At 43.8% G+C, this 25,640-nt stretch overlaps 1 protein-coding gene across 1 annotated transcript; it reads right to left on the reverse strand.

The window, feature by feature from the left end:
• On the reverse strand, nt 1-23,738 carry dlg5a (discs, large homolog 5a (Drosophila)). Its single transcript, XM_054600424.1, has 33 exons — nt 23,676-23,738; nt 22,453-22,627; nt 21,421-21,564; nt 20,259-20,442; nt 18,948-19,207; nt 18,363-18,675; nt 17,484-17,714; nt 16,954-17,138; nt 16,683-16,808; nt 15,651-15,783; nt 15,358-15,485; nt 15,089-15,264; nt 14,870-14,973; nt 13,570-13,662; nt 12,361-13,404; nt 11,682-11,802; nt 11,443-11,587; nt 11,055-11,155; nt 10,805-10,894; nt 10,043-10,211; nt 8,154-8,316; nt 6,974-7,107; nt 6,200-6,364; nt 5,882-6,065; nt 4,998-5,146; nt 4,163-4,333; nt 3,455-3,645; nt 3,200-3,343; nt 1,862-1,989; nt 1,509-1,618; nt 1,027-1,071; nt 748-857; nt 1-604 (listed from the first exon to the last, which is right to left on the reverse strand). The coding sequence occupies exons 1-33, from the start codon at nt 23,716-23,718 to the stop codon at nt 501-503; spliced, it is 5,763 nt and encodes a 1,920-aa protein (XP_054456399.1). The 5' UTR covers nt 23,719-23,738; the 3' UTR covers nt 1-500.
• Nucleotides 23,739-25,640: the final 1,902 nt, after the last annotated feature.

Genomic DNA, 25,640 nt, shown 5'->3' on the forward strand with positions numbered 1-25,640 from the left:
ACACACACACACACACACACACACACACCAACACAAGCACACACAATTAGTTGTCAGTCGTCGTCAAAATGGGTGCATAATTGTAGGGAAACCATAAATGTCATTTGGTACATGGGAGGGTCAGGGGGTGGCTGAACTTCATTAGTGTTGAGGTTTGTGTACACTGGGGGGGCAGGGGGGACACGCATTCAAGCAAATATCGAACACCAATAGTCAGACTCGTCTTTTGACTGTAAACGGACGCTTATAATGCAGCATTACAAATACACCACCAGAAACCCTTAGGGAAGAATGACTGAACTTTTAACGTCGAGATCCAGTGCTACTAACCCGCTCCGGAGCACATTATTAATCAAGACAGAGACAAAATAAAAAAATATCAATAATTTACATAACTAGCTCACTGTAGTGTACCTATTGGTATAGTGTGAAAGGGTTAATTAGTGTTTGGGGGAATGGAGATGAAAGCCGCAGCTTGCTGGAGCGGCAGCTGGTTTCCTCTAGGGGCAGCCGAGTGGAGTCCACAGGACTTTACTTTGTTCTTGATCAACTATAGTTATGATCTGAGTGCAAATGTAAGGGAGGGTGCCGCCTTGGACAATACCTGAAAACAAAGGGAACGTTTATTACAGTGCAAATAAAGTTCTGACTGACAGATAATGTGCATATTGTTGTCACATTGTTATTGTCTGTGGTCCATGTTGTTTTTCTCTTCTTTTTTTTTTTGGTGTTTAATTGTATACAAACCTGTGAAGAATTTGCTGTACTCTTGCTCGATCTTCTGCGCACTTTCAAATTGCTCCTTGGAATGTTTTTGAGATACTTTGTCCCGCAGATAAACTGGATCTTTCTGCTCCCTGTTGAAAAAAAAAAAATCAGAACAGTCATTAGAGCATTTAAGGTATGAATCCAACAATAATGAACACTTGTGTTCCCTTCATTTTGATTGTGTATATTAAAGCTTTCAATCATTCAGAGCGTCTAATACCTAAATGATTAAAGTATGTGCTGAAATTTAGAATTCACCTGTTACTTATTTTGCCAGTGAGGGTCTTGGGAGAGAAATCTCTTCTGAAAATCAGTCACAAATTAGGCAAACTATGTCTATTGTTGATCAGGTATTGAAGTACTTATTTTAAATATGTGGCAACAACAATGTCTGATTATTCCTGGCAAGACATACATAACATACAACAAATACCAAGTGAGGAAGGGATACAACACTTGCACTGAGAGATTTTGGTTTTGAAAAGAAAGAACAACTGTTTGGGATTATGTTTGAGTTTGAGGTGGGATGGGGTGCTTTGACAGAGGCGCCAAAGGGTTCATGGTGGGATGAGGAGTGTGAAGGCTTATCTTGCTCCAACCACTCATCCATTCATCCATCACACAGACACAGACAGACAGACAGACAGACAGACAGACAGACAGACAGACAGACAGACAGACAGACACTGGGTGGGGATATCATCTGGACAGTGCATGTAGTTCAAAGAAATGCTACTTACTTGATCTGCTTTGCATTTTTGTAGCGGACGAAGACAACAATTGGATAAATGTGAACGCTGTGGAGCCTTTCGATGGCGTGCGGGGCAATGTCGAGCAAACAATGACAGCCCTGTATTCGAAAGAATAAAAAGAAACAGGACAAACAAAATCAACTCTCCGTTTTAAAAGGCTTGACAACAACTGACACTTCCTGTCACGAGCAGGAATCTTTTCTCTTTTCGTTCATCGGAGTCTAAGATTAAAGGCGCAGCAATGGTGATATCTTATCTTGAGCAGAGATTAGAGACAAATTGAAACCACTTTATCTTTCTTGATAAAATCTTATGAGGAAAAAAAAAGCACCGGCCAATACCTTATCAGTTATTTCCTTTATAGAAGCAACAGTGGTCACATCAAAATGGCCACTCCTGCGCTTGTAGTCTATGAAGAGGCAGTCTTTGACGCCCCGCTCGATGGCCTGCTGGGATGCCTTCATCACCTCTGAAGACATGAAAGAAAGAGTTCATATGAAATCATATAATGCAAATCACATTTTTACCAACTACTGTACAAACCCTTCCATTTCTTCAACCCTTAATGTTTATTCAAGATGCAATGCAGAAATATCCAACAGTTTTTAAGAATGTAGATGAACTATTAGGCTTTTTTGGATTGGTGATCGGACGTATATTGACGATCGAAGGGATGATCGATGATTGTTTTTTCTACACTGATATAAAGGTGATTTTAACTAACTTAGACTATCATCAGAAGTAAGATGTTATTAAAATAATCTCTAGAATCTGTACCCGACAGTACATTTAGAGTTGGTTCTCGTGGAGCAGCACAGCCGCCTGCTGAGCCCCGTTTATCAGCATCAGTGAATTTTATATCCTCAATGACAAACCAGTTTTCCACACCCCGCAGCTTCGCTCTTCATATGCCTGTTCACCAATCTTTGCTCTGCGCTCCATAAGAGTACTTAACATTACAGATATGATTTGGATTGTGATATTAAAACAAGATAATAATGTTAAAAGGAACACGATGCTGTGATATTGTCGCAACAAGCAAAGTCACTGAGACTTTTAAAAAAGGGAGCCATTGTTTGAATAGAGGACACTTTGCTATTAAATACATTTATTTTTGTTTAAATATGTTAAATAAAATGTTCACACTCTATCACACATGCCTACTCACGTAACTATACGTGACTTGCTTTCAGAGAGCTTGTAGAAAGGGTGTGTAATATCCTTAGGCTCACCTTTGGCATCCTGGTAAAACCCATAATATCCCAAAATACAAGATGTTACATGTAAAAGATTCAACTCAAATTCAATAGTGGGGTATTATCTGACGCATTTCATGTCGTAGAACAACAGTAAAAATCTCTTAAGCTTGAGTTAATCACAGACCTTCGGGCGGTCTAACAAAAAAGAAGATCTGGTTCCAAAAGGGAGTTTAGATGAGCCGCACCATGCAGTGGAAATTAGGTATGAGACTCAGTTTTCCATGTTGGCATTTCACGAGCATGCTGTGACATAACTCCCCCCTACCGCCTACTACTCCCACTGCCCCTGGCGATCGGATAGCCTATCCGCAATCTCAAGTAACCTCCAACAATATAAAAATAGAAACGATGCCCAACCCTACGCACTATTTAATCCCCTGATTTTTAGGACTGATAAACATCTGGATCAGGTGAACTCACCCAGTACACATCTGCAGAACTTCCCAGGAGACTCTTTGACCAGCATCTCCTTGACAGCATCAGTGAGCGGCCCAATGATGAGTACCGGTCGAGGAGAGGCGCACTCCACCTTCTGGACCCGCTGGTATGCCAGGCTCACACAGTCTGACACAAAGAACACGCAGATCAATCAAATATGCTTTCCTGCGAGGATTAACATGATGCCATTTTGATTATTTCTGCTATTTTTATTAGTATCTAAACATTTCCTCTCACCATCAAGGAAAGGGATGGAGTCTGTGCTTATGGCGTCCAGAGCCACCATTTCTTTGCTGTCTTTGGAGCTGCTGCGTTTGTGTTTCTGTTTCCTCCTGAAGAAGGATCTGCGGGCTGCTGCAGAGAGAGTCTTACTGGAGTCTTCCTTCATTTCTGTCACACTGTGTCTGCGGTAAAACTCTTGGTCCATCCTAAACCACAAACACACACATAAACAAAAGGTTTTATTGCAGAGGATCCACACATAGAAAAAGGCTGTGTATGCATCAGTGTAGAAAAGTAGGACTGCGGACTCTAAAAAACATAAAACTCTCTCTTAGGAGGATTGTTTTAGTTTGTTGTACTGTGGTACGAGCAAAAATTAGGAATGTAGTTCTGAGAGTCAAAATAATACATCTTTATTGATTTTAGCATTTACTAAGAATGTATTGTTATTGACTACTGGTCTTTCAGAGAACAACCACATTAAAAAAAAAAAGATATTTTGTTTAATACCATCAATGCTTGTTGCAGAGACATACAATAAGAGGACAACGGGAGCTTGCAGTAAGTACAAAAGGGCTCTAAAACACATGGAAGAGAAGTGACATTACATAGGATTCCTATATTGCAGCAGTATGGCACAGCTTGTTGTGACAGCTGTTACAAACTGCCCTCCAGCTTTAAAAAAATGTATGTGTGTAAGCGTGCGTTGCATTCTCCACCCACATGTACTTGCTGGGGATCTGCCCCCTCTGGATCTGCTGTGCGTTCTCGTCTAGCTGCCAGGCAATCCACGTCCCAAAGCTGCCCTTTGGTAAAGACTCATCCACGTACAGGATGTCATCCTTCTTAAAACTGAGGTCCCCCTCGGCCTCCCCCACGCGGTCGTAAAGTGCTCTGGTGAGGGGGAGAGACAAAGATAGATGGGGAGTTATAAAGAGTAGGGCAGAAAAGAGGGAGCGGAGGAGCAGAGCAGAGCGTTGATGAAGTGAGAGAGCAGGTGAGGTACCAGACAAGAGAGGTGTGAAGAGGGCTAGAAGGAGGGTAAGAAAGAGTAGATAAAGATTATTTACTGACAACACAGGCCTTGCTTGCCTCTCGTTGGAGCCTTGTAAGCCATTCCTGAGCAGACTGTGACAGCCAGGCAGCCCGAGTGTATTAACTGCAGATGACATCACAAGCCCACTCTGCGGCAGCTGAGGCAACATGCCCCGAAAGACTCCCAACAATAAAATGTGACTATTTTAGAGCTTGATTTTCCATTCATATACAGAGTATTTCTAGTGGCCTAGAAAACACAGAGCACTAAAATAAGTGTTGGTTTTGCTGCGTAGTGAGTACAGAGATTAGATAACCTATATTTGTTTTGTTATCCGCAGTATTGCAGTCACACGGTGCATCTGGGATAATTCGTTAGATGAGAAAGATTTCAACTTAACCAAAGGGCGCTCCAGTGGTGGTTGTATATATAGTAACATGGACAGAGATGAGGCTGAAATGAGTCCTTATACAGAGCTGACAATGATCAGTGTGCATGTCTAATGTGTATATATGTATGTACCTAATATAAAAGCCATCTCCTGGAACATCCTTGAGTGTGCTGAAGTCCTCTGGCCGATGCTGAACCTTAAATGTGACCGTCTCTGCAGGCTTCAGCATCTCGACGTACACCTCCTCTGCTGTTTTATTCTTCATATTCACCGAGTTGTACTGAAAGACAAGAGGTGGTGAGAATGGAAACGAAGGGAAAGGGAAAGACAAACTGTAGGCAGTGTCTACCCTCATCTGTATATTCATTCGGAACAGTAACATTTTCCTCCAAGCTTTCAGCTGTACTAAAGTGTCGCAGTATTGATTTGTGCAATGTACGGGGGAAGAAAACAAACAAGAGGGGAGATTGAAGGACAGGCTGATGCTGTGCAGCCTACTGACAAAGCCGTATGGCAATTTGGATAGCAGGCCCTTTGTGGGAGAGGGCTAAGTGGGAGCATGCCACGAATTGTCTGCTATGAGTTTGCGTTGGATCGCCAACAAGGAGTGAGAGAGAACGCAATCGAGGAGAAGATCAATGAGGAGCAAAATAGAAAATGCCAGCGTGTTCTGGCAGTGCTCGAGTCCACAGTAACAAAAGCACACAGAGCTTTGCCCTTATTAGAAGAGTTTAGCTTTTAGATTATGTCAAATAACCGATATTACACCTACTACTCTACTGAAAATCCATTTGTGAAATCGGATAAAACTCCCACTTAAAAAGATCTGTCTCTCCAGTTAGACGTCTGACAGAATAAAAGTACTCAAGTAATTGTAAATATTACAAAAACATATTGGTCAGTTGCCAATGTGTTTGTGAATGATGTGCCCTCCTTATGTACATGATGAAATTCCTAGGCACCAGGTGTCTATGCATGTGTGTGTGAGTAAAACCAGAGGTGCACGAGTCCACACCTCCTGAATGAGGTCCCCAGGAAGCAGCCCATCAGGGCCTCGTGCAGGACTGTCCTCATCCAGGCTCTCTATGTAGACGCCCCGTAGGTTCCCTCCGCAGAGCGTCACTCCCACCTCCACCCCAGGCCTGCGCACCGTCACAAGCCGTGGCTCACCCACCATCCTGCCGCCTTCAGATGGCATTCTAGAGGACAAGTGGTCATTTAGAGAGTTAATAGAGTGTAATGTTGTGGCATGGAGCAAGTATTTCTCTCACATTCAACTTACAGTCATGGCGGGGTTATTTTATCTTGTATTAATGTTTGTGCAGAGGTTTACCTGATGAAATTTCGGGGACTGGTAGTGGGTGTGGTCTGCTTGGAGGAAGGAGTGAGCGTGCCCTCGTCCTGTTCGCTGAGTGTATCGATGGTGGAGTGATTGTCGGGGGTGGCGGCTCCGCTCCCCTGGGGAGTCGACTGAGTACTGACGGGCTCCAGACGGGAGCTGCACCGAAAATTAAAAGCACTCCATCAATAAAATGACATTTTACAAGGCCTTGAGTAATGTACTTCACAGTAGCGGCCAATTAAAACAGTGTCGCCATTACACACTCGGTCCACCAGAGAGCACTGACAGGTTCATTTATTTTACTCTGTAAAATGCTTATGTACATATTGTATTTTGGTAGCAATAACCAAATAAATAAAATCAACCAATATAGGCTGATGGTTTTTTTTACCGTCAAATATCAACATTGCAACCGAAAACCAAACTTAAGTATCGGTTGGACTCAATCGTGCATTATGTGAATATTTAAAGCTACAAAGTTAATCACATCTTTATACTTGAGATCCATTTTATGTTCATTCAGCCAAAAGAGTGGGATTGCAATGAAAATGCATCATTTTAGTTTTGCAAGAAAATAAGATAACAACCTACAAATGCATTGAGATAACTCCTGGCCATATAACACAGTATACATATATCTTGTACATACTTTTCTTAAACTGAAACACTTACTGGAACTGATTTACGAAGTAGCCTAGCAGCACACCTATAGCTAAACCCCGCACTGAACATCTACAGACAGTTCTACAGGAAACATCTCGTTACCTGGAGCGAGAGTGGTTGCCCAGCTGGTACATGTGTGGGTTGTACTGGGCCATAATGGTGATGGTGTCGCACTGCTGGCCGATGATGAGACGAGCTTGCTGCTCCGTGGCGTTCCGCAAGTTGATGCCATTATACTAATAAAGGAAGGACAGTGTGATCAGTGAGAGCTTTAGGAGAGATAGAGTTTCTAAAAGAACAGAGAGATGTGAACACAGTATGTGCTCAGTCCATTAAGGGTTTTAAGTCATTAGTAGTACTTGGTGGAGAATATACCCATGAGAATTGACTGGGGATTAGTTTAACATCCATTTTTAAAGTCCTAAAAAGACTGCATACTCTAAAAAGAGACCAGGAAGCCAATATTTGCATTGCAGCATCCGTAGTCCTACTTTCAATTTAGAAGCAATTATGCTTAGTAGTGGTTATTTATTATCGTGTGTTTGTTTTATCAATTTGATGGATGCATTCACAACACCACATGATTATACTGAACTGAGTTACAGATTAGAGGATATTGCCATCACTCTTTAAGCTTTAGCTATTATTAAAAGGTGGACAAATAATTTCCATCTATGCCTTACTTTAAAAAAAATATATGTTTAGGAAATGAATTGTCATCAATTTACACTCTTTATGTACTTGGATGTGGGTGCCCATTGTTCTTGATCAGGCCACTTAAATCATGGCTAGCTAATTGAAGGGCGAGTGACAGGCATTAGCACTTCTAAAGGGTCCACTATGTTTTGTGATATTTAACTGATTAAAACAAGAAAAGATAGATGCAAAGTTTTGGTAGGATAAATTCACTTCAAAAAAAAAAAAAAAAGAGTCCTACTCATTTTTCTTTTAACTACTCCCACTGTGCAGCTTCCAAATGAGCAGTGTGCCCTCTTGTTGTGACATTGAAACAGATTTTCAGCCTGTGCAGCCATTTTTTATGTAGTGAAAACACCCTTCCGGCAAATGCATTTCAGCAAGTATTAAAATACTGGGAACCGTGACAACGCCATAGAATACAGTCCGTTAAAAATGACCGAGCCTTTGAAGCGAACACATATTAGCAGTATATGTATCATACTGTATCGTTAGTCTCCTCGACAGGCATCCAGCAATGTTTCTTTTCCCCATTATGCTGCTTGAGGCTATAACATTTTTTCGACACACAGCAGGTTGTTCATACCTCCAGTAGTTGGTCTCCATACTCCAGTCCTGCCTGGTGGGCTATGCTACCTCCAGTAACTTTAGAGACAAAGATCCCTCCGTTCTCCCCACTGACGATGGAGATGCCCAGAGGCTCCGCGCCTTTGTGCACGATGACATTACGTGGTTCCTCCAAGTAAGGCCTGGTGGGGAAAGAATTAAGTGTATAAATGAATAGCATCCCAGAAAAGCAGTTACAGGGAGCCACACAGGAGCAAGCTGAGTGGGTGAGTTGACATCACATTTGGATGTCACAATTTATTTACAGCTCTGGAGAGAGTTTGGCTACCTAGGCTTTTTCCTCTATATAAAATCATAAACATATCAATAGAAAGACTGATTTATATTTAAATAATGTTTGATCCAGAAGCTCACATTTCCCTCCAGGCCTGTAAATTAATCTCTCCAATCTCTCCAGAGCACCACTTTACACCTGGCTTACAGAAGAACCTGGACAGGTTGATAGTACTGAGACACTGTGTGCAACATCATAAAAGCACAAGCAACTGAAATCCCTCGACATGAAGGGGATTTGCATGAACTTGCGTGTCTTCATAACAGGTAGGCTTTGGACATGGCATACAATTTCATGAAGGCAGATAAGAGGAATGGATTAGCAGCCACAGACGGGGGGGACGGGGTGGTGTACAAACAAGACCATGTCCCAGAAGTTCCAGGCTGAATAATACAATTGCATAACATACATACTGCGGAGTCATAGGTGACTTGGCTGAAGGTCAAAGTACAAACATGCAAGTTGACCATGTCGTCACCATGGGGTATGGACACTGCATGCAATATCTGAGATTGAAGAGGGTTTTCCGACATGTAGGGAGATAAGTGCAGACATAATAACTTAACACTGAACCTTTGAAGTTCAGCGAGTGAAGCTAATCAGGTCTATTTTGGTGGTTTCCTAAGGCACTGATATTGTGGCATGCAAAAAAATAGCAATCTTTTAATTAAAACCGCGCTCTGGTGGAGGGTGAAATAAGTCACTGGTTTTTTTTTTGCATCCCGTACAGTGCATGTAGACTGCACAAGACTATTCTGCTCCTCTGTGTTATCTACACAACTGCACTGAAGCATGTGAACGACGTGAACTTGGGGGAGGAGGAGGGGGGAGGATGGCGGCATTCCCTTGTTTGTAGAACTGTGAGGGAAAACGAACCTGAGGCTCCTGAGAGAGGAGAACCTCGGCCTTGCAGCCAGAGGAATCCTTAGAAAAGATCGGTTACGGTAAAGAGATCTGGAAGCGGAAGGTTGCAGAGAGACGGGAGGAAGATAAAAGAGCAGAATGGAGGACAGATATCATACAGAGACAGAAACAGTGTAAAAGACTGAGAGGTGTTGGCGATACAAGAATTGGACAGAAATGTTGGAGGAAAACATCAAATCAAATCCCAACACAGTGGCAGATCACTGCTTCCATTATAGAAACAGCTAGAGGCTTCCACGAAGAGTATTGAGATTTTTAATAGGAATTTCAATGAGGGATTGCACAGCTCCAACCAGGATAGACCTGTTGCCTGGCAACGCCTTTTGAAATAGCCTAAGAGAATCCCTAAGGGCAGACGTAGGCCATATGATACCTGCTTCTGAAGTGATCCTTATAATCTTACTCTCCATCATTTACCTAAACCATTAGTTGAGCTATGTCCTCAGTATCCCAGTCCAATAACAACGGCCGCACTGATCATCCAATGACTGATTAATATTCTGAAGTCTTCTGTGATGGGCAACTTCAAATTTGCAAATGTGCGTTTTTTAAGTCAGCAGCATCCAATTAGTGCAGACATGTAATCTAACTAGGCTGATTATTTCTGAAATACTTTTTTTGTTATCTGTGAGCACTTGTTTCCATCCTACCTGTCTTTCCTGCGCTCCCCTATTGGCAGAGGGCTGACTGATATCCGAGGTAAAGTGGAAATGGAGCCCTGTGATTGGCTGCTGGCAAACGAGGAGGTCTCCAGATTGAGGGGCGATTGTGGAGGCGTGATGAGACTGGGACTGCTACACTCAGAGTGCGAGAGGGAGCCTGGATTTAGGGGAGGAGGAGCAGAAAGAGACAGAATAAGGGTGTGCGTACTCTGATGATATTTACATCTTACATGTAGATACACGTCTGGAATACACACTGACATCGCATAGCAATTGAAACTATTTCCGATATATAGAGCTAAAAATAAAAGGGACAGTAAACACTTCATCTCATTTGTCACACATTTAAAAATATCTTGACACTTTGACAAGGATATTGAAATCAGATATTGAATTCCCTGGAGACTATTTAAACCTGAACGTGATCTGACTACTCCTGATGCAAATTACCGCCTTGTGCAGAGGAGATAAAAGTGTGGAGATAAAGGCTAAAGAAACTGAAGGGTTCAGACATGTTGACAAACTGCTTACACTGATGACCAGAACTGGCAAATTCGGGTGTTTCACTGAGATCTCCAAATCTGAGAATGACATTTAAGTTTTCTCTTCTGTGGGTGCTGTAAAACCCTAATTTAAAACTTTATAGAACATTGATCTTGGACCTATAGCAGTTTGATCAAAGGGGCTTTAAAAGAGTTTTAATACTCATGTGGCGAGTGTGACGTGTGTTTTAAATAGTGAGTGCAGTACCTCTGTCCGACCCCAGCATGGAGCGAGGGTAGCGGGGAGTGGAAGGGATTTTGATCCTCTCTGTGCGGTACTGGACATTATTGGAAGAACCTGGCAGAGGGACGAGATGACACAGGAATGAACGCCGTGAAATAATATCCAAAAAAGAGAGAAAGGGCACCGAGCCTGTGACCTTTATGTGTGAGTGTGTGTGTGCGTGCATGAGTGTCAGACTGACCGAGTCGTGAGCTGGAGGGCAGTGAGTTTGTACCGTGTGAAGCTCTGCTGCTGCGTGACGACGATGATTCAGAGTAGTCACTCGTGCGCTTCTGCTGGCTCAGGTCCAGGCTCAGACGACCCTGGTGTTGTGGGCTAAACACAAAAAAAAAAAAAAACTCTCATAATTATACATATAATGCTTATACAATCATTTGTAACATGCAAGATAAGTCACAGTTCAGAGTTAATTAAATTGATGGGGTGAGCTGCAACACTGCACAATGTTAAGGGAAACAGTAGGAAATTATTTTCCACTATAACCGAAATCTAAACATGTATTATTGCCTTTAGGAAACAGACTAACTAAGAAATACTAGCCCGATCAGAAACACTGAACGGACAATTAAAGAACCTTTGACGGTCTGGGAAACGTGAGGTACCTGGTGTGGGTGTGCTGGTGGCATATCTGGGAAGCGACAGATGGACAGTTGCTGGTATGAACGCGGTGACTGCGCACCGTGTACACTGGATTCCTCATCACGGCCGTCACAGCGGGGCAAGGAGACAGACCCCGGTGGGCTGAATCTGACAGTGCACAGACACACCACCATGTTAGAGACGGAGGGGGGCTCTGATTATGGTGAGAGCATGTGTTTATGTAAAGATTTGAGGAACTCACTAGGAGGTAGGGTGCCATTGTAGACTGTGGGAACGAAGCCGACGCTGTGCCTGTGGGAGCGGCTGGGGGAGGAACGCAGCATGTCCCGGGGCTCTGGTGAATGCTCGTCATTAGAGTAGCTCTGTGATGAATGAGAGAAGAAAACGGTTACCCTTTTCCCCCGTGGGGTAACAAAACACCATTATGTCTTGGGAGAAAATCCTCCACCCTTTGCTGGAGACAAGCACCGTATGAGAAAAATGACAGCATGAACATCCCACTACAGGAAAATGAACATTTATCCCCACTGCGCTCTCCTGTGCGCTGCAGGGCCTGAAGAGGTAGCCAGGCATGGTTGTCTGAGCCCCAGGCACTGACTCAGCTCCTGGGTTGGGTAGCGGTACCAGTGCAGAAGCATCAATCACTCCGACACTCTGGCTAAGAGGCAAGTCCCAGAGGCATAACTCTGACGGAGCTGTAAATTCTATTACAAAATGGATGCTTTGGCCCACTGGGATGATTTGAAATGTTGGTTTCGTTTTGAATTCAAACACTTCTCAATGCATCATGTATTTCATCTTTTTATTAAAGTGGCTTCTAAACAAACTGCCTTGAATGGTTGCAGGGATCACGCAAAGGAAACAAATAAACCACAATAAAAAGGCTCTAGATCAATATTTGAGGCGTTGAATGAACTTACTTGGAAGGAGGGAAGAGTGATAGTCTGGGGGGTCATCCTACGACGAAGGGCTGGGGCAGATTTAGGGCGGGGCCTCTTCACCTCAGGCTCCTCCCCTCTGGTTCGGCCGATGTCCTCGTCGCATGACTTCCTCGAGGTCAGGACCTTGCCGTCCAGAAAATAGTGGTTTCCATTCCTGTCTCTTTCTCGCTCGCTCCTCTCTCTGCTCTCTCCTGCTGCCATGGAGATGGCAGCCTCTCCCTTGCCGTCCGAGGTGATCGTGCAGTCGGAGGCAGAGCTGCTTTGATGTTTGTGTTTGAACTTAAAGGAGTCACTGCGAGCAGGTGGGGTTGGAGGGGTAGGGGTGGATGAGGAGGAGAGGGACTCCGTCTTGGAAGGCTGTGGGGAGTGGGAAGCAGCAGCAGCGCCTACTGCTGCAATCTGACTGGCTGCCATGTACTCCATCTTAGAGGAAGGTGTTTCGGGCCGTTTGAAAGTGTCTGGGTCGAAGATGGACTTCCTCTGCTTTGGCGACTTGTAGATGGAGAGATGGGTTGCCGCTGTGACTTGACTGGTGTTATCGGGTGCAACAGACATCCCTCCCACCATCATCTTGGGCCACGTGCCCCCACTGTGCTTCTTCTCCAGGGTTGTCTCCATTGTGATGCAGTCTGAGGCAGAGACGGGGTCAAAGGGCAAGGAGGAAGGCGCCTTAGTGTAGGCACAGCACTCTTGGAAAGCACTGGGCCCGTAGCGGCCAGTGCCCAAATCAGAGGCCGGCCGAAGGCTAGTGGCATGGAGGGAACCTGTGGAGAAGGGCTTGCTGTTGTCGCTGTACACCTCATCAGATTCACCTCTGACCTTCCTCCTCTCCCCAGAGATGCTACTTGTGCTGGTGCTTCCGACATCCGGGCAGAAGATGTCCGTCTGTGTCGAGCTGTTGTGTTTGAGGTTGCGGCTGTTCCGGGAGTGAATCTCAGACAGGTGAATGCGCCCGTTGGACTTCTCCGATGACTCGCGCAGACTTTCAAAGATGTTCTGGCCTGATGTGCTGTGAGGGAAGAACTGTGGGGAGGACACAGATGTAGGAATGTTGTGATACACTGGCAAATTAATTGGAAATGCACAAGATAATCCAATTCTCACAAATAACACAGTTGAAGCTGTAAAACTACTAAGAAAAAAGTAAAAAGAAAGGTCTTGGTGAAGTAGAAATAGAGTGTGGCCAACCTTCATGAGAGAGAGGCTAAGAGAGTCCCTGGAGCTCCTCAACAGAGCCTCACACTCTGTCACAGATTTGTTATCCAGAACAATGCCGTTTATCTGGGGAGAAGAGAAAGACATTGGAAATAAGGACAGGTCCTTGAACACTAAAGCGATCTACGTCTGCCTTTTTGATATTCCTCTGAGGTGTGTGTGTGCGTGTGTGTGTGTGTCTTATTGGCAGTTTTGTTAAAATAGATGCACATCTCCAAACACATGCAGGTGGCATATCTCCTGAACATGAGATTGCCTGGGGCCTTGAGATGCGTCTCGATGCTGCAGTGAGGAAACCACAAGAAATCTAGGCCAGCAGACTTCAGTCTAAAATAACCATCGCACTGCAATCCGCACATTTCCATCACAATGGGCTCGACTTGAGAGGATTTTTTATTTCAAATGGTCAGAGGTATTAAAGAGCAAAGTGGGTAATATATTATGGATGAGATTTCTTATGAAATAAGTTCAGGAAAGAACTTTCTGTTTTAACCCAGAACGAGTTGGATACATTTTATCGAGCCCCTTTGAGGGATGATGTTCAGCTACTGACATTCAACAACCATGAATATTTCATCGCAGATTCAGCACTCTGGACCTTTTTTGGGGTTTTGCAATCAAGCCTTTAATAAGGTATATACAACCCGATACACTAATGTGATTAACATTCACAAGGGCATGGTAAAATACGATACTCTCCCGCGATTAAGATCTCTTAGCGCATCATCTGTACTTACCACTGCTAATTGTGGCTGCTGCTGAGCTATCATCTGGCATATCACTTCTCTGGCTATGTGGAGGAGACTGCTGCAGTCTGCTACAGTGAATGGTGAGCAGAGATATCTAAGGGCTCTGGGATTTAAAGGTAATGAGCAGTTTTCATGCTTACATTTAAAACTAGCAGGGGAGTTATGCTAATCTTAAGAGGCAAGGTCACATTTCAAAGATAAGAGATGCAGATGCATGACTCCATTTCTGCCACTTATCTTTTCTCTTCCTTTCCCTTAAGTGTGAGTATACTGCAGCCTGTGTGTGTGTGTCGACAGCTCCACCTTGCCCTCTAGAGCTGTAAGGTTTTGAAGAAATAATCAAAGCTGGAAACTTTCCTCCTTCTACTTCACATACTCAACCAAATCCTACTTGATCTGGGTTTGGAGTGTGGATACTGCAATGGAGCGAGGCCTGGATTAGAAAGCTAAAGCAACCTGTGTGAGCTGAAGTGTAATAGATTGTGGAGGGAGGGAGAATAACATTTTTTTCAAGAGTGACTCACAGCGATCAGTCTGTCTCCAACTGTGAGAGAACCTTCCCTGGCTGCGGGACTCCCCTGGACGAGTGCAGTGACAAACACGCCGCTCTCCAGACCAATACCACTGTCTGAGTCACAGAAGGGGGGGAAAAAACGGGGTTAAATAACACTGAATTAACAGCCCCGAGGCATAACAATAAGACAAGACGAAGCAAGCTAAAGAAATTAGCGCCTATTATTTACCTTTGTGTCCCACGAGGTTGATGTGGATAGGAGTGACGAGCCTTCCTCCCAGGGACTTCCTTCTTCGTACCACCATGTTGATCAATCCGCCCCCATTAAGGACGGCCTTCACCACCTGCTTCCTGTCCTTATTGGTCAGGTCCATGTCATTAATCTTCAACAACCAATCGTTCACTCTGGAAGCACAGAAGGATGGACTATGAGGCATTTAATTCAGAAAGCGTTAGTTCAGAAAGGGACACGGGATAGCTTCACAAGGTCGCTCATACCTTAACCTTCCATCTGCGATACTTCCTTTGTCCACCCTTGTAACAAATATTCCACAATCTCCTGGTAAATACGGATCATTTACCCCCTCAGCGATATCAAACCCAAGCGCCTTCAAATCCATGTCGTCCTGTAAAAGGCAATAATAGAAATGTCAGAAATGACGCAATTTATGTTGACAAACTTATTTCAATAGCAGCAAGTTTTGGCAGTCTGTAGAGCTCCATTGTCTCTCAGGAGAGTGGCGTGTGACCAAATGACTCAATGCGTAATGAGAGTTGAACACTGCTCTTACCCTGTCTTTCTCAAACTCCACCACCTCTGTCTCCCACTCCAGGGAGTCCGTGTCGATGGCCGAGTCGTGAGAGCTGTGGGCCATTAGCTGACAGAACCGGGCCTCCTTTTCCAGCTGGCTCTCCATCTTCTCCCTTAACAGAGGAAGACGTCACACACAGAGTCAAAGGTCAGTCGCTCCAGGATGGATGGATAAGCAGAGACAACAGAAAGAAAGAATCACACACAACCAGTCTGTATACTGGTAACTATTTTCCTAACCAAAAGCAGTGTGTATCATTCTGGGTGTGGAATCCAGGCTGAATTAAAGAGGGGTTTCATATACAAGGAGAAAATAACATAACAACACAAACATTTTTAAAGTATACATGTTTTGACCTTATTTTTATTTCAAACTTTATTTTCTTGTTTAGGGAAGCAAAATTGTATTTACGCATAAGAAAACTAAAATTAGAAAGCACATAATGGCCATCTGTCAGTAAGATATATGTGACCTACTGAGGCATGCCTTGAGGGTAGCTGTGACATTAAAACCCCAATCGTACATTGCTCTTTACAGAGGATAGCGGAAGTAAACTCTCAAAGTCACAGCATACTGCATGCTCCATGCGGTGCTTTGGCTCAAAAATAGCTGTCATATTGACTCCAACCAGCAGAGGGAGCTTTTACACACAGTATAAACACATCCATATGCAGGGTGATAGGGCCAGTGAGAATCCAAAATGTGTGTGTGTCCAAAACACTGACGCTTGTCGGGATTACACTTTTAATCTGGGCATGTGGAACTAGTGCCAGACAAACAACTGAGCTCCATGGTGCCTCCAAAGGCGGAATATCACAGTTTACGCCCTGCCTCACACTGAGTACAACGGCTTACAGAGACAAAGACACTGACAAACCAAGTTGGCCGACTAGAGGCAATGTTGTTCTGTGTTCTCTCAAATGCAGGAGGATTTTCCTTGGATTGCTTGCATGAGCTTCTCCCTTAATTTCCATCATAACCGAGGTTTCGGAACAATTTTTGACGACTCACTTGAGTTCTTTGAGCTCTCGCAACGCATCATTTTTCTGTTTCCTCATATCATCCAGATTACGCAGCGCATCAGCCAGATCGCTGACGGCCCGGTCCCTCTCCCGCCGTAGGTTATCACACAGAGTCCTGGGGAAGGAGAGGAAAGCCATGTGAGAATAAAAAGGTCACCGTTTATTTTGAGGAGCAGGAACTAGCCAGTGATTGTCTACGACGTTACATGTGCCCTTCCAACTCTGTCGGGAGACTTTAACAGACCCACACACAGACTGACCTTATGCTCTCCCTCTCCGCCACTATTTTGTCCCTCTCCTGAAAGGCCCAGTCCCGTCGACACTTGGCCACCTCGGCCTCCTGGGTGGCCTCCTTCAGTTCCTGGGACATGGCCTCATACTGTTTCCTCAGCATCTCGATCTCCTTATTGGCTCGTTCCATGTCCAGGGTGGCCGAGTCTTGTTTCTAAGAACACGAGTGCACGCGAAAAAGATTATTTCTACAGTGTGCTACATTGCTGCAACATCCTAGAGTTAGCAGTGTCTGGTGAGAACATTGTGAGAGTGACTTTCAAACAAACCCACAGCTCATATTAAATGTCTTACAGGTTCAAGCACATGAGCCCTACAGACGGACTGTTAAGAGGGCCATCTAGTGGGCAGACGGAGGTGTGACATAAATCCACCAAAGGGTCAATCCACTGACACGCTGTAATCCACCAACTGACAGCTCCCTGGATGCACTAAGCTCTTTATCATGTGTCTAACCTTTGACTTCATCCCATCAATTCTAAAAGGTGCAGTTTGTTACCTGTCTGGCCTGATAGTACTCTCGGAGCAACTGATCCCTTTGAACGATGGCCTCCGTCCTCTCTTTGCGGGCCACGTCCCTCTCCTCCCGGACCATCTCTATGTCCTTGCAGGCCTGGCTCAGCTCTTTCTGAGCCTCGGCCTTGTCCTTCACCTCGTGGCAGTACTTCTCCAGCAGCTCGTTCCTCTCGCAGATGGCCCTGTCGCGGTCCACCAGCGATGAGTTCAACTCCTGTGAGGAACAAAGACGGGCTAAATTGAATGAAAGTATCTCAACACCGTGAGTGATTAATGCTATCCTCCAAAAAGCAGACGGTGGAGCTGAACTATTTTTGTGCCATGTCATCGGAGAAAGTGGCCTTTGATCCACTGACTGAAAAATAGATGCCTGTTTTCAGGCACTAAAAACCTGACAGCTCGATATTAAACTCTCACAGAGGAAACAGTTCACCCAGTAACCTTCAGTAATACAGTAAGTCCTTTACGGAACCTGTGATTGATTGATATATCAACATTTTGGAAAATAAATAATTAATTTAATAAAGTCTAGGCTAAGCTAAGCTAATTGGCTGCTCTCTCCAGCAACATATTTACAGTAGAAACATGACAGTGGTATCGATCCTCTCATTTAACTCGAGGCAAGAAAGCGCCTAAACGCATCTACAAGTCATTCATTCAACATGTCAACATTTTAGTAATTATGTCATTCATGAACTTAAGTTTTATTTTTTTCCTAATATATGATGATAGATTATCATTTTCAGAACAATGCTTTTCATGTTCAGCCTCCATGCTGGTCTAATATATATATATATATATATATATATATATATATATAAAGTAAATTTGTGTTTATTTGGTACATCCTGGAACCTCATACCTGTCTGAGTGCCTCCAACTCTTCACTGGCCACCACTCTCTCCGATGAGGTGTTTTTCAGTCGGGCCTCGGCCGCCTCAAGCTCCGTCTGCAATTTGTCCAGCTCCTTGATCACCTGGTCCCTCTCGCTCATGATGAGACGGTACTCGTTGAACACGGAGTCCCTCTCCTCCTTGAACTTCTCGCTGTCCTTGGCTGCCTTCAGCTGCAAGTTCTTGTAGCGCGTCACCTCCGACTGCAGGCGCTCCATCTCCCTCTGCAGCTCCTTGTTCTGAGCCGAGGACTTGTTCAGCTCCTGCTGCACTGAATCAAACCTGGGAGGGGCCAAGGAAGATGGTGAACAACTTAATGAAAAGCTTATACAGAATGATGTGCTGGCTGCAGCTTGAGTGTAGCTCATATTCAGCGCAGGTTCTATGTGTGTGTGTGTGTGTGTGTGTGTGTGTACAGGTGCTGGGTCATCACGTCCTCTGTTAGACCACATTATTTCCAACATATCGATATCTTTTCCCTAAAATATAACAGTGCTCCGTTTCATCCCGTGTGTTCTGTTCTCTGTATGTGTGTAGGTGATGAATGCTCTCACCTCCTGATCGAGGTGGAGTACTGCTGCTGGTAGTGCATGGCCGAGTCTCGCTGTTTGAGCAACGCGTCCATCTGTTTCTGCAGCCTTCGGTTCTCCTCCTCGGCCTGCTCCAGGCGGCTCAGGTCTGTGTTGTGGTTCGCCACCTTCTCGCTGTAGCGCTTGCTCAGGGCATCGTAATCCTTCTTCACTCCCTCCAGCTTGTCCATAGCTGTGTCATACAGTTTGTTCAACACTTCTGATGAGCCCTTCTCTCTCATTACCTGGTGAGGACGACAAAAGCCACATGATTAGCCATTTGAAAACGACTTTATGTCCAAAATGCTGAGCCATCAGATTAAATCTAACTAAGCCTGTATTTGCTGTGCCCCACCTTAGCAGCAGATGGCATCAATGTGTAGGCAGGATTCAAATTTTTTCTAATTCAAGCAAATCCTGCTGAAACGATTGCTCTCATCAATTGTGAATACATTACAAGAACTGCATACATGCACATACTATGAACCAAATGGCTGGCCTGTGAAAATTAACTGTTTTATGTGTCCTTCACTATGCATTATTCATTCTCTGTGAGGCTGTATGTGTCATTGCTGCAGGTCTTGCTGATATAGCCCTCCTGATTCCTGACAGGGCTGCTGTGACCTGAGGGCTGTATTGACCTCATCCACACAGAACACACTGCATATACACTGATCTTGTAGCTACATGGTTTGGGTCAGCGTGCCCTTTGCCCAAGCCAGAGCCCTTTTTCTTCTGCGCTTGCCCTTTTCGAAGTGCTCTGTATGCATTTCCCTCTGCCTGGCTGCCCTGTGCTTCTAACCACTGCAGTGTTCCCAGGGGTGATGTGTGAGACAGTACTGCATAGTAGTCCAATACGGGTCACAGCATCCTTGTGCTGTTTAGAACAAAGTAAGGCAATAATGGTTGATGCTCCAAAATGTATGACCTCAAAATTTAAAGAGGTGAAAACCTCAGCACTATTACATGTGATGCTTTAGCAAAGGACTAAACTGTTTTGTTTAAAAGTGTGTGTATATTGTCTCCAGCATCTGTGCCATATCAGTAAATCTCCACAGACAATCCCTGCCCTCATAACATCTGGGCAGCTACAGCACACACGTGTGTGCGTGCGTGTGTGTGTGTGCGTGTGTGCGTGTGCGTGTGTGTGTGTGCGTGTGTGTGTGTGTGTGTGTGTGTGTGCGTGTGTGTGTGTGTGTGTGTGTGTTGTGTGTGTGTGTGTGTGTGTGTGTGTGTGTGTGTGTGTACCTGCTGTGTGTGTGTGTGTGTGTGTGTGTGTGTGTGTGTGTGCTGTACCTGCTGTTGCTGCAGCCGGAAGTCTGCTAACTCTTTCTGGTCCTGACTGTGCAGCCGTTTCAGCTCCTCGCAGCTCTGTTTTAGGTGGTTGTGCTCTCGGACAAGCTGGCCGTTGTCCCTCCTGAGTGTCTCCATCTCCTCCTTCAGCTGTGTCTGTTCGCCCAGGACGCGGCTGTGCAGCATGCTGGAGGGAGGAAACACATAAGACAGGCATGAGGAGGAAACACAGGTGTATATTCAGGGAGATACACTGTACATGCATATATACGTAACAGAGAGCTAGCCTTGATGTTATTAAGTAAACAGGGGCTTAAAATCCAGCAGGAGAATTATGCAGGTGATAAGCAAAAAAATATAAACTAATTTCAGATTTAGTAATTTAATTAAAGGATAGTATCCAAGACGGGGACAGTCTCCAGAGGTATACCTCTCAAGTAATGTCTGACCTAAGTGCAATTTACAGTTTTTTAGGAGAGTTAAAAAAAAATACCTTAACCTTTATGTGTGGAATATCTTGATCCATGCACCTTTGTTAAAGTGTTTCAACCAAAAGTGTACAAAGCATCAATGTTACCTATATCATTTATCAAATGTCTACCTGATTAGCAATACACTTCAACTAAATTTGACATATTTTCTTTTGCTTTCATCACGTTAGAAAATAATCTAATTATCTTAAAACTCTAACAGATAACACAGCGTAGGATCAGTCTCTATGCTCCAGAAATTTTGCCAGAGCTTATGAGCCGTCGGGCTGAATGATTCAATCACATTAATGCCTCCATTTCAAAGCTTTTATAAACATGTATTATTTTGTTTTTTTTGTAGTGCCAATGTGAAATCCAGCTGTAGCTCCAAGGGATGCTCTTTCAATTAGGTTAATTGCCAGTATTTGCTACAATACCAGCAAAACAATGCAATAAAATGTAATTATTTCTACGATGAAAAGCAGCAGGTGACAAAATGCTCATCCTACGCTTACAAGGTTTGCACTACAATGAGTCCCGACGCACATTCACCACTGCTTTTGAATGGAAATCTAAGCAACTGGGTGTATTGCATGAAGACTGTTTAATACAGGTAAATATCTAAAACTGAAGGACTTTAAGAGTCCTTTGTCAGCAACGACAAAGGGAAAATAGGTGTCATGAGAAATACTTACTGGTAGAAGTCAGCCTCTTTCACGGCCTCCTCGCACCTCTTTAGTGTTTTGGTGTGCTGGTTCTGGAGAGACTGCAGATCTGCCATCGCCCTCATGCACTGACTTTTCAGCCGCTCATAGTCATGACTGGCTTTGGAATTTGGCCTTAAGGAGAAAAGCAGCAAGGAATCAGCACTCTATCCAGCAGCCTTGCACAATAATGTGGCTGAATACAGCTCATATAGGAGTATGTAAAAGACAGCGTTGACCCTCACCTTGTATGAGAATAAGATAGTTATGAAATGTCTGACTAACTGTAAACAACATTTTAAAAAGTATGTACTGATGCAAGCAAAGCAGCCTACGTATCATCTGTTGCACAAGAAACATCTGGTAACTCGAGCACATTAAACTTAATTAAGCAGCCAGTGTCAGTGTCATCTCTCTGCAATTTAGAGTCAACATTAATCCAGACAGCAGAGAATTAAAACATGGCAGCCAGCAGCAAGGACACTGACATCACAGTGACTTTAAAAAAGGTGCAGTGTGTGGGCTTCAGTGGCATCTAGCAGTGAGGGTGCAGATTGCAACTAACTCAATACCCCTCCGCTCCACATTCCCATTTCCAAGCGTATCAAATAGCTAGGGTTGCCTTCAGGTACCACAAAAACACAAAAGCACTACTGTAAAGCCAGTATTTAGGTTAGTGGACTCAGTGAAGAGGACATGTTCCCTGTGCAGATATGAATGGCTCATTCTAAGCTAACGTAAACAGAAATGGAAACATAACAATGAATATTATGTTCCATTTCTGCTTATCCCCCTAAATTATACACACTGGAAACCTGAAATTTTAATCATTCATAAACGTTGCTCCTCTGACAGCAATGAATCTAAGGTCAGAGTCAATAGTTGCATCTTGTGTATTTAATGAAGGTATAAAAGCACCTATAATATCAGTAAACAGATCTTAGACGTCAGCCAAATAAAAGTGTTACCAGAGGGACTAATAAACAGTAACAACAACTTGGCAGGCAGGCCAGGATTTTGCACCTGCAGTCGTCGAAGGTGGTCCCGGGCGATGCCAACGCCAGACGCTTACGGAGCTCATCCCTCTCCCGGGTCACCTGACGGAGCTGGAACAAGACGGTGTCCAGGTTGTCACCGGATGGCCGGTTGTCGTTGATGGCTGGCGGTGGGGAGGATGCTTCACCGTTAACGGGCGAACCTGCGACAGTGAGCACAATATCAGAGGCTGGGACTATTGATGAAAACACCCTGGGAAAGTTTCCCTCTCGATGCATATCATCGTAGATAAGGTGCATAATGTACAATAGCGCAGATGCTATTAGAGACACAGTTAAAGTATTTAACAGTACCCTTGCAACAAACTGCATTAGGGAATAAAAAGAGTTTTGTCTTGCTTAACGCTCAGGGCAGAAACTGCCTGTTATATAATCTGTTAGGGGTTTTCCGTGACATTTTGTTGAAAATGATATTGGATTTAAAAGACTACACCATCTGTAATCTATGACAAGAAAATGAAAGGCAGAAAGATGGGATTTGGAATTGATGACGTACTGTATCTCTGGTACTTACTGTGTGGTTTAAACAAAGGGTATCCATGAATTCTTTGATTTAATTTAAGCAATCGTGTTTGGACCACCAGGGCATCTAAGTCTTAGAACAGGAATAACAACTCCATTTATAGCCGTTTCTTTAGCCTGGCCTTATGTATCTATAACAAGCTCTGCTCAATCTGTCATGACTGAGATTTAAAAACACCTGAATGATTTTAACATCATAACATTAAAATAACAGGGCCGTTCTCTTTCACTGTGGGTCCTTGACACTTTGTCAAACTGACAGACTCTGACAAAACATTATACCTCATTAAAGAATCGTTTTCAGGGTTGTTTTCTTCATTGAAAAGAACACCCACGGCAGGAAATCTGAGGATTATGTCAATCTTTGGCTCAACATTTGGCCCTTTTGGAGGTTTATGTAACACAGCTGAGTCATTTGGACCATTGTCAAAACTAGAGAAAGGCAAGTATGGATTCCTTAAGGACAGAGGAAGACGTTGGGAGGGTGTTTTGGCCCAATGTGGGATTTAAAGGAAAAATAAACTTCCTAAACTAAATATTGGCGTTGACAGCATTTTACAAAATATTTGTTTTGTTGCACATTTATGGAGTGTTTGGAGATAGTATAGAGCTTGTCTGGCCTGGCATGACACACACAGCATAACAGGCATCTTGGGTTGTTATACATACCAACACTACTGAGGGAGCTGCTGCTTTCTGAGTCCGAGGGCATAGTGGAGAGAACACTGTATGTGGAACCTGCCAAGAGACAAAAGGCCAAGAGATACATTTAGCCATAAAGCACTGATAGATTGATTAACCAATCACACACCAGCCTGAATTAATTGCCTGTGGAAAGAAATGAATATTACACAGTCAGCTTCATATTCCCTGCACCGTTCTATGATAGATTTCATGCAGGGTTTTTTTTACTTGGAAAAATAACTTCAACACTCCATTTTGGCGGCTCTATATTATCACTCCAGACCACCGTCGTCATTAAACCTCCGTTCCCTCACTGTGCACTCTGCCTTGCTTTGATGTATAGTCCCTGTATGTTTCTGCTACACAGGCAGAATGTCACGGCTGAAATGGGATTTTCTCTTTTTATGTCAAGCACATAGAGAGGGAGTGGAGAGAAAGAGACAGAGAGAAAATGGTTCTCCATCTGAATAGCTGTACACACTGTTAAGCTGCGGGATATTTCACACGGGCTACCACAATCCATAGGAGAGGCTATGCAGATCCCCATTATACTGCAGAGTCCCTGCTCCAAAGGGCAACGTAAACATTGACAACACGGGCGCTTGTGCTTATTGCAAAAGGCATCATCTATTGTATTGTACACTAAAAGCTCCAATTTTATTTTATTTTTTTTAAAGAGGAGCCGATGGGTTTTCCCCTTATTTTATATTCCCACACTTCTAAACTTGGTGTGTTATTGTGGCTGCTGAAATAAGACACTGATCACAACAATGTACAGTGAATAAGGTCCTATTGAAACCAGCACAGTTTAGAATATGATTCCAGTAATAAAAATGAAAGAAAAATAGGGAAAAGACACAAATAGAATACATGATAGAGTCCCTTTTAGTGAGTTAAACCAATAACTAGTATTAACACTATTTTAAAAAAATAAAATAATTTAAAATAGTTAAGTACTGTAACTAATAATTATTTCCATTATCGATTCTTCTGCTGATTACCTTGGTGAAACGATTAACCATTCAGTTTAAAAAAATGTCATGGTAACATCTTCAACTGTCTTGTCTTGTATAGTCCAAAACCAAAAAGTATACCATTTACAGTAATAACACAGCAATTCTTCACATTGGAGAAGCTAGAACCAGATAAACGTTTTGCATTTTTGACTTGAAATACTACTAAAAATAAATAATCAATAATCAAAATGGGTACAGATTCATTTTCTTTCTATTCTTTCTGTCTGTCACTGATTAATAGATCAATCGACCAAATGTAAACTTGAAACAGCACAGTGAGGCAGAGATAATGCTAATCTACAGTGATAAATGCACACCGAACACAGGGACAAAGTCTTCCTGTGTACAGGGTTTCAGAGAGCAGAGGAATGGAGGCTGGCTTTGTCAGCAGCAGGCAATAGATTGACGCCAACTGTTCTAGATCTCCATCTCTGTCCTTGCCTCCCCACTGGGTTTAGCTACAACTCTGGCTCCAGCCCCTCAATGTGTGACAAGGCCAAGCCTAATTAACTATGAGCTCTGTGCGACTGAGCCACTCCATCTTAGGCCCGGCAGACAGAGGAGAGGAGAGGGGGGCAAGAGGGGAAACCAGGGGAAGGCATGGAGCAGAGGAGGACAGATGAAAGGAGATAGCCTAACTAAGTTGCAAAAAAAGAGATAAGGAGGGAGGGTGTTTGAGGGACAATGAGGGAGATACTGTGGAGAGAAAAAACAGAAAGAGGAGCAGGGCAAAAAGGCTTTTAATCTGTTCTGACACTCCCTGATGCTCAACACTTTTACTCTGCGAAGGGCTCGGAGCAAACAGCTTTGATTTGATATTGTTCCTTCAGACGTGATGAGAACCACTCTGGGGCTCACAGCATTAGTCCTCTACAATCAACACGGCTACGTGAAAGGTTCATGCTAATTTCCACGGCTGCATTAAAAAGCAAAA

This window comes from Anoplopoma fimbria, chromosome 6, assembly GCF_027596085.1.
Source record: "Anoplopoma fimbria isolate UVic2021 breed Golden Eagle Sablefish chromosome 6, Afim_UVic_2022, whole genome shotgun sequence".
Classification (NCBI taxonomy): Eukaryota; Metazoa; Chordata; class Actinopteri; order Perciformes; family Anoplopomatidae; genus Anoplopoma; species Anoplopoma fimbria.

Coding starts and splice junctions, on each gene's coding strand:
- dlg5a (XM_054600424.1), bottom strand. CDS start 23,718: ATGCCCTCGGACTCAGAAAGCAGCAGCTCCCTCAGTAGTGTTG. Junction 10,212..10,804: donor CATGCTGGGGTCGGACAGAG/GTACTGCACTCA, acceptor CCCTAAATCCAG/GCTCCCTCTCGCACTCTGAG. Junction 1,990..3,199: donor GTTCTGCAGATGTGTACTGG/GTGAGTTCACCT, acceptor TCATGTCTTCAG/AGGTGATGAAGGCATCCCAG.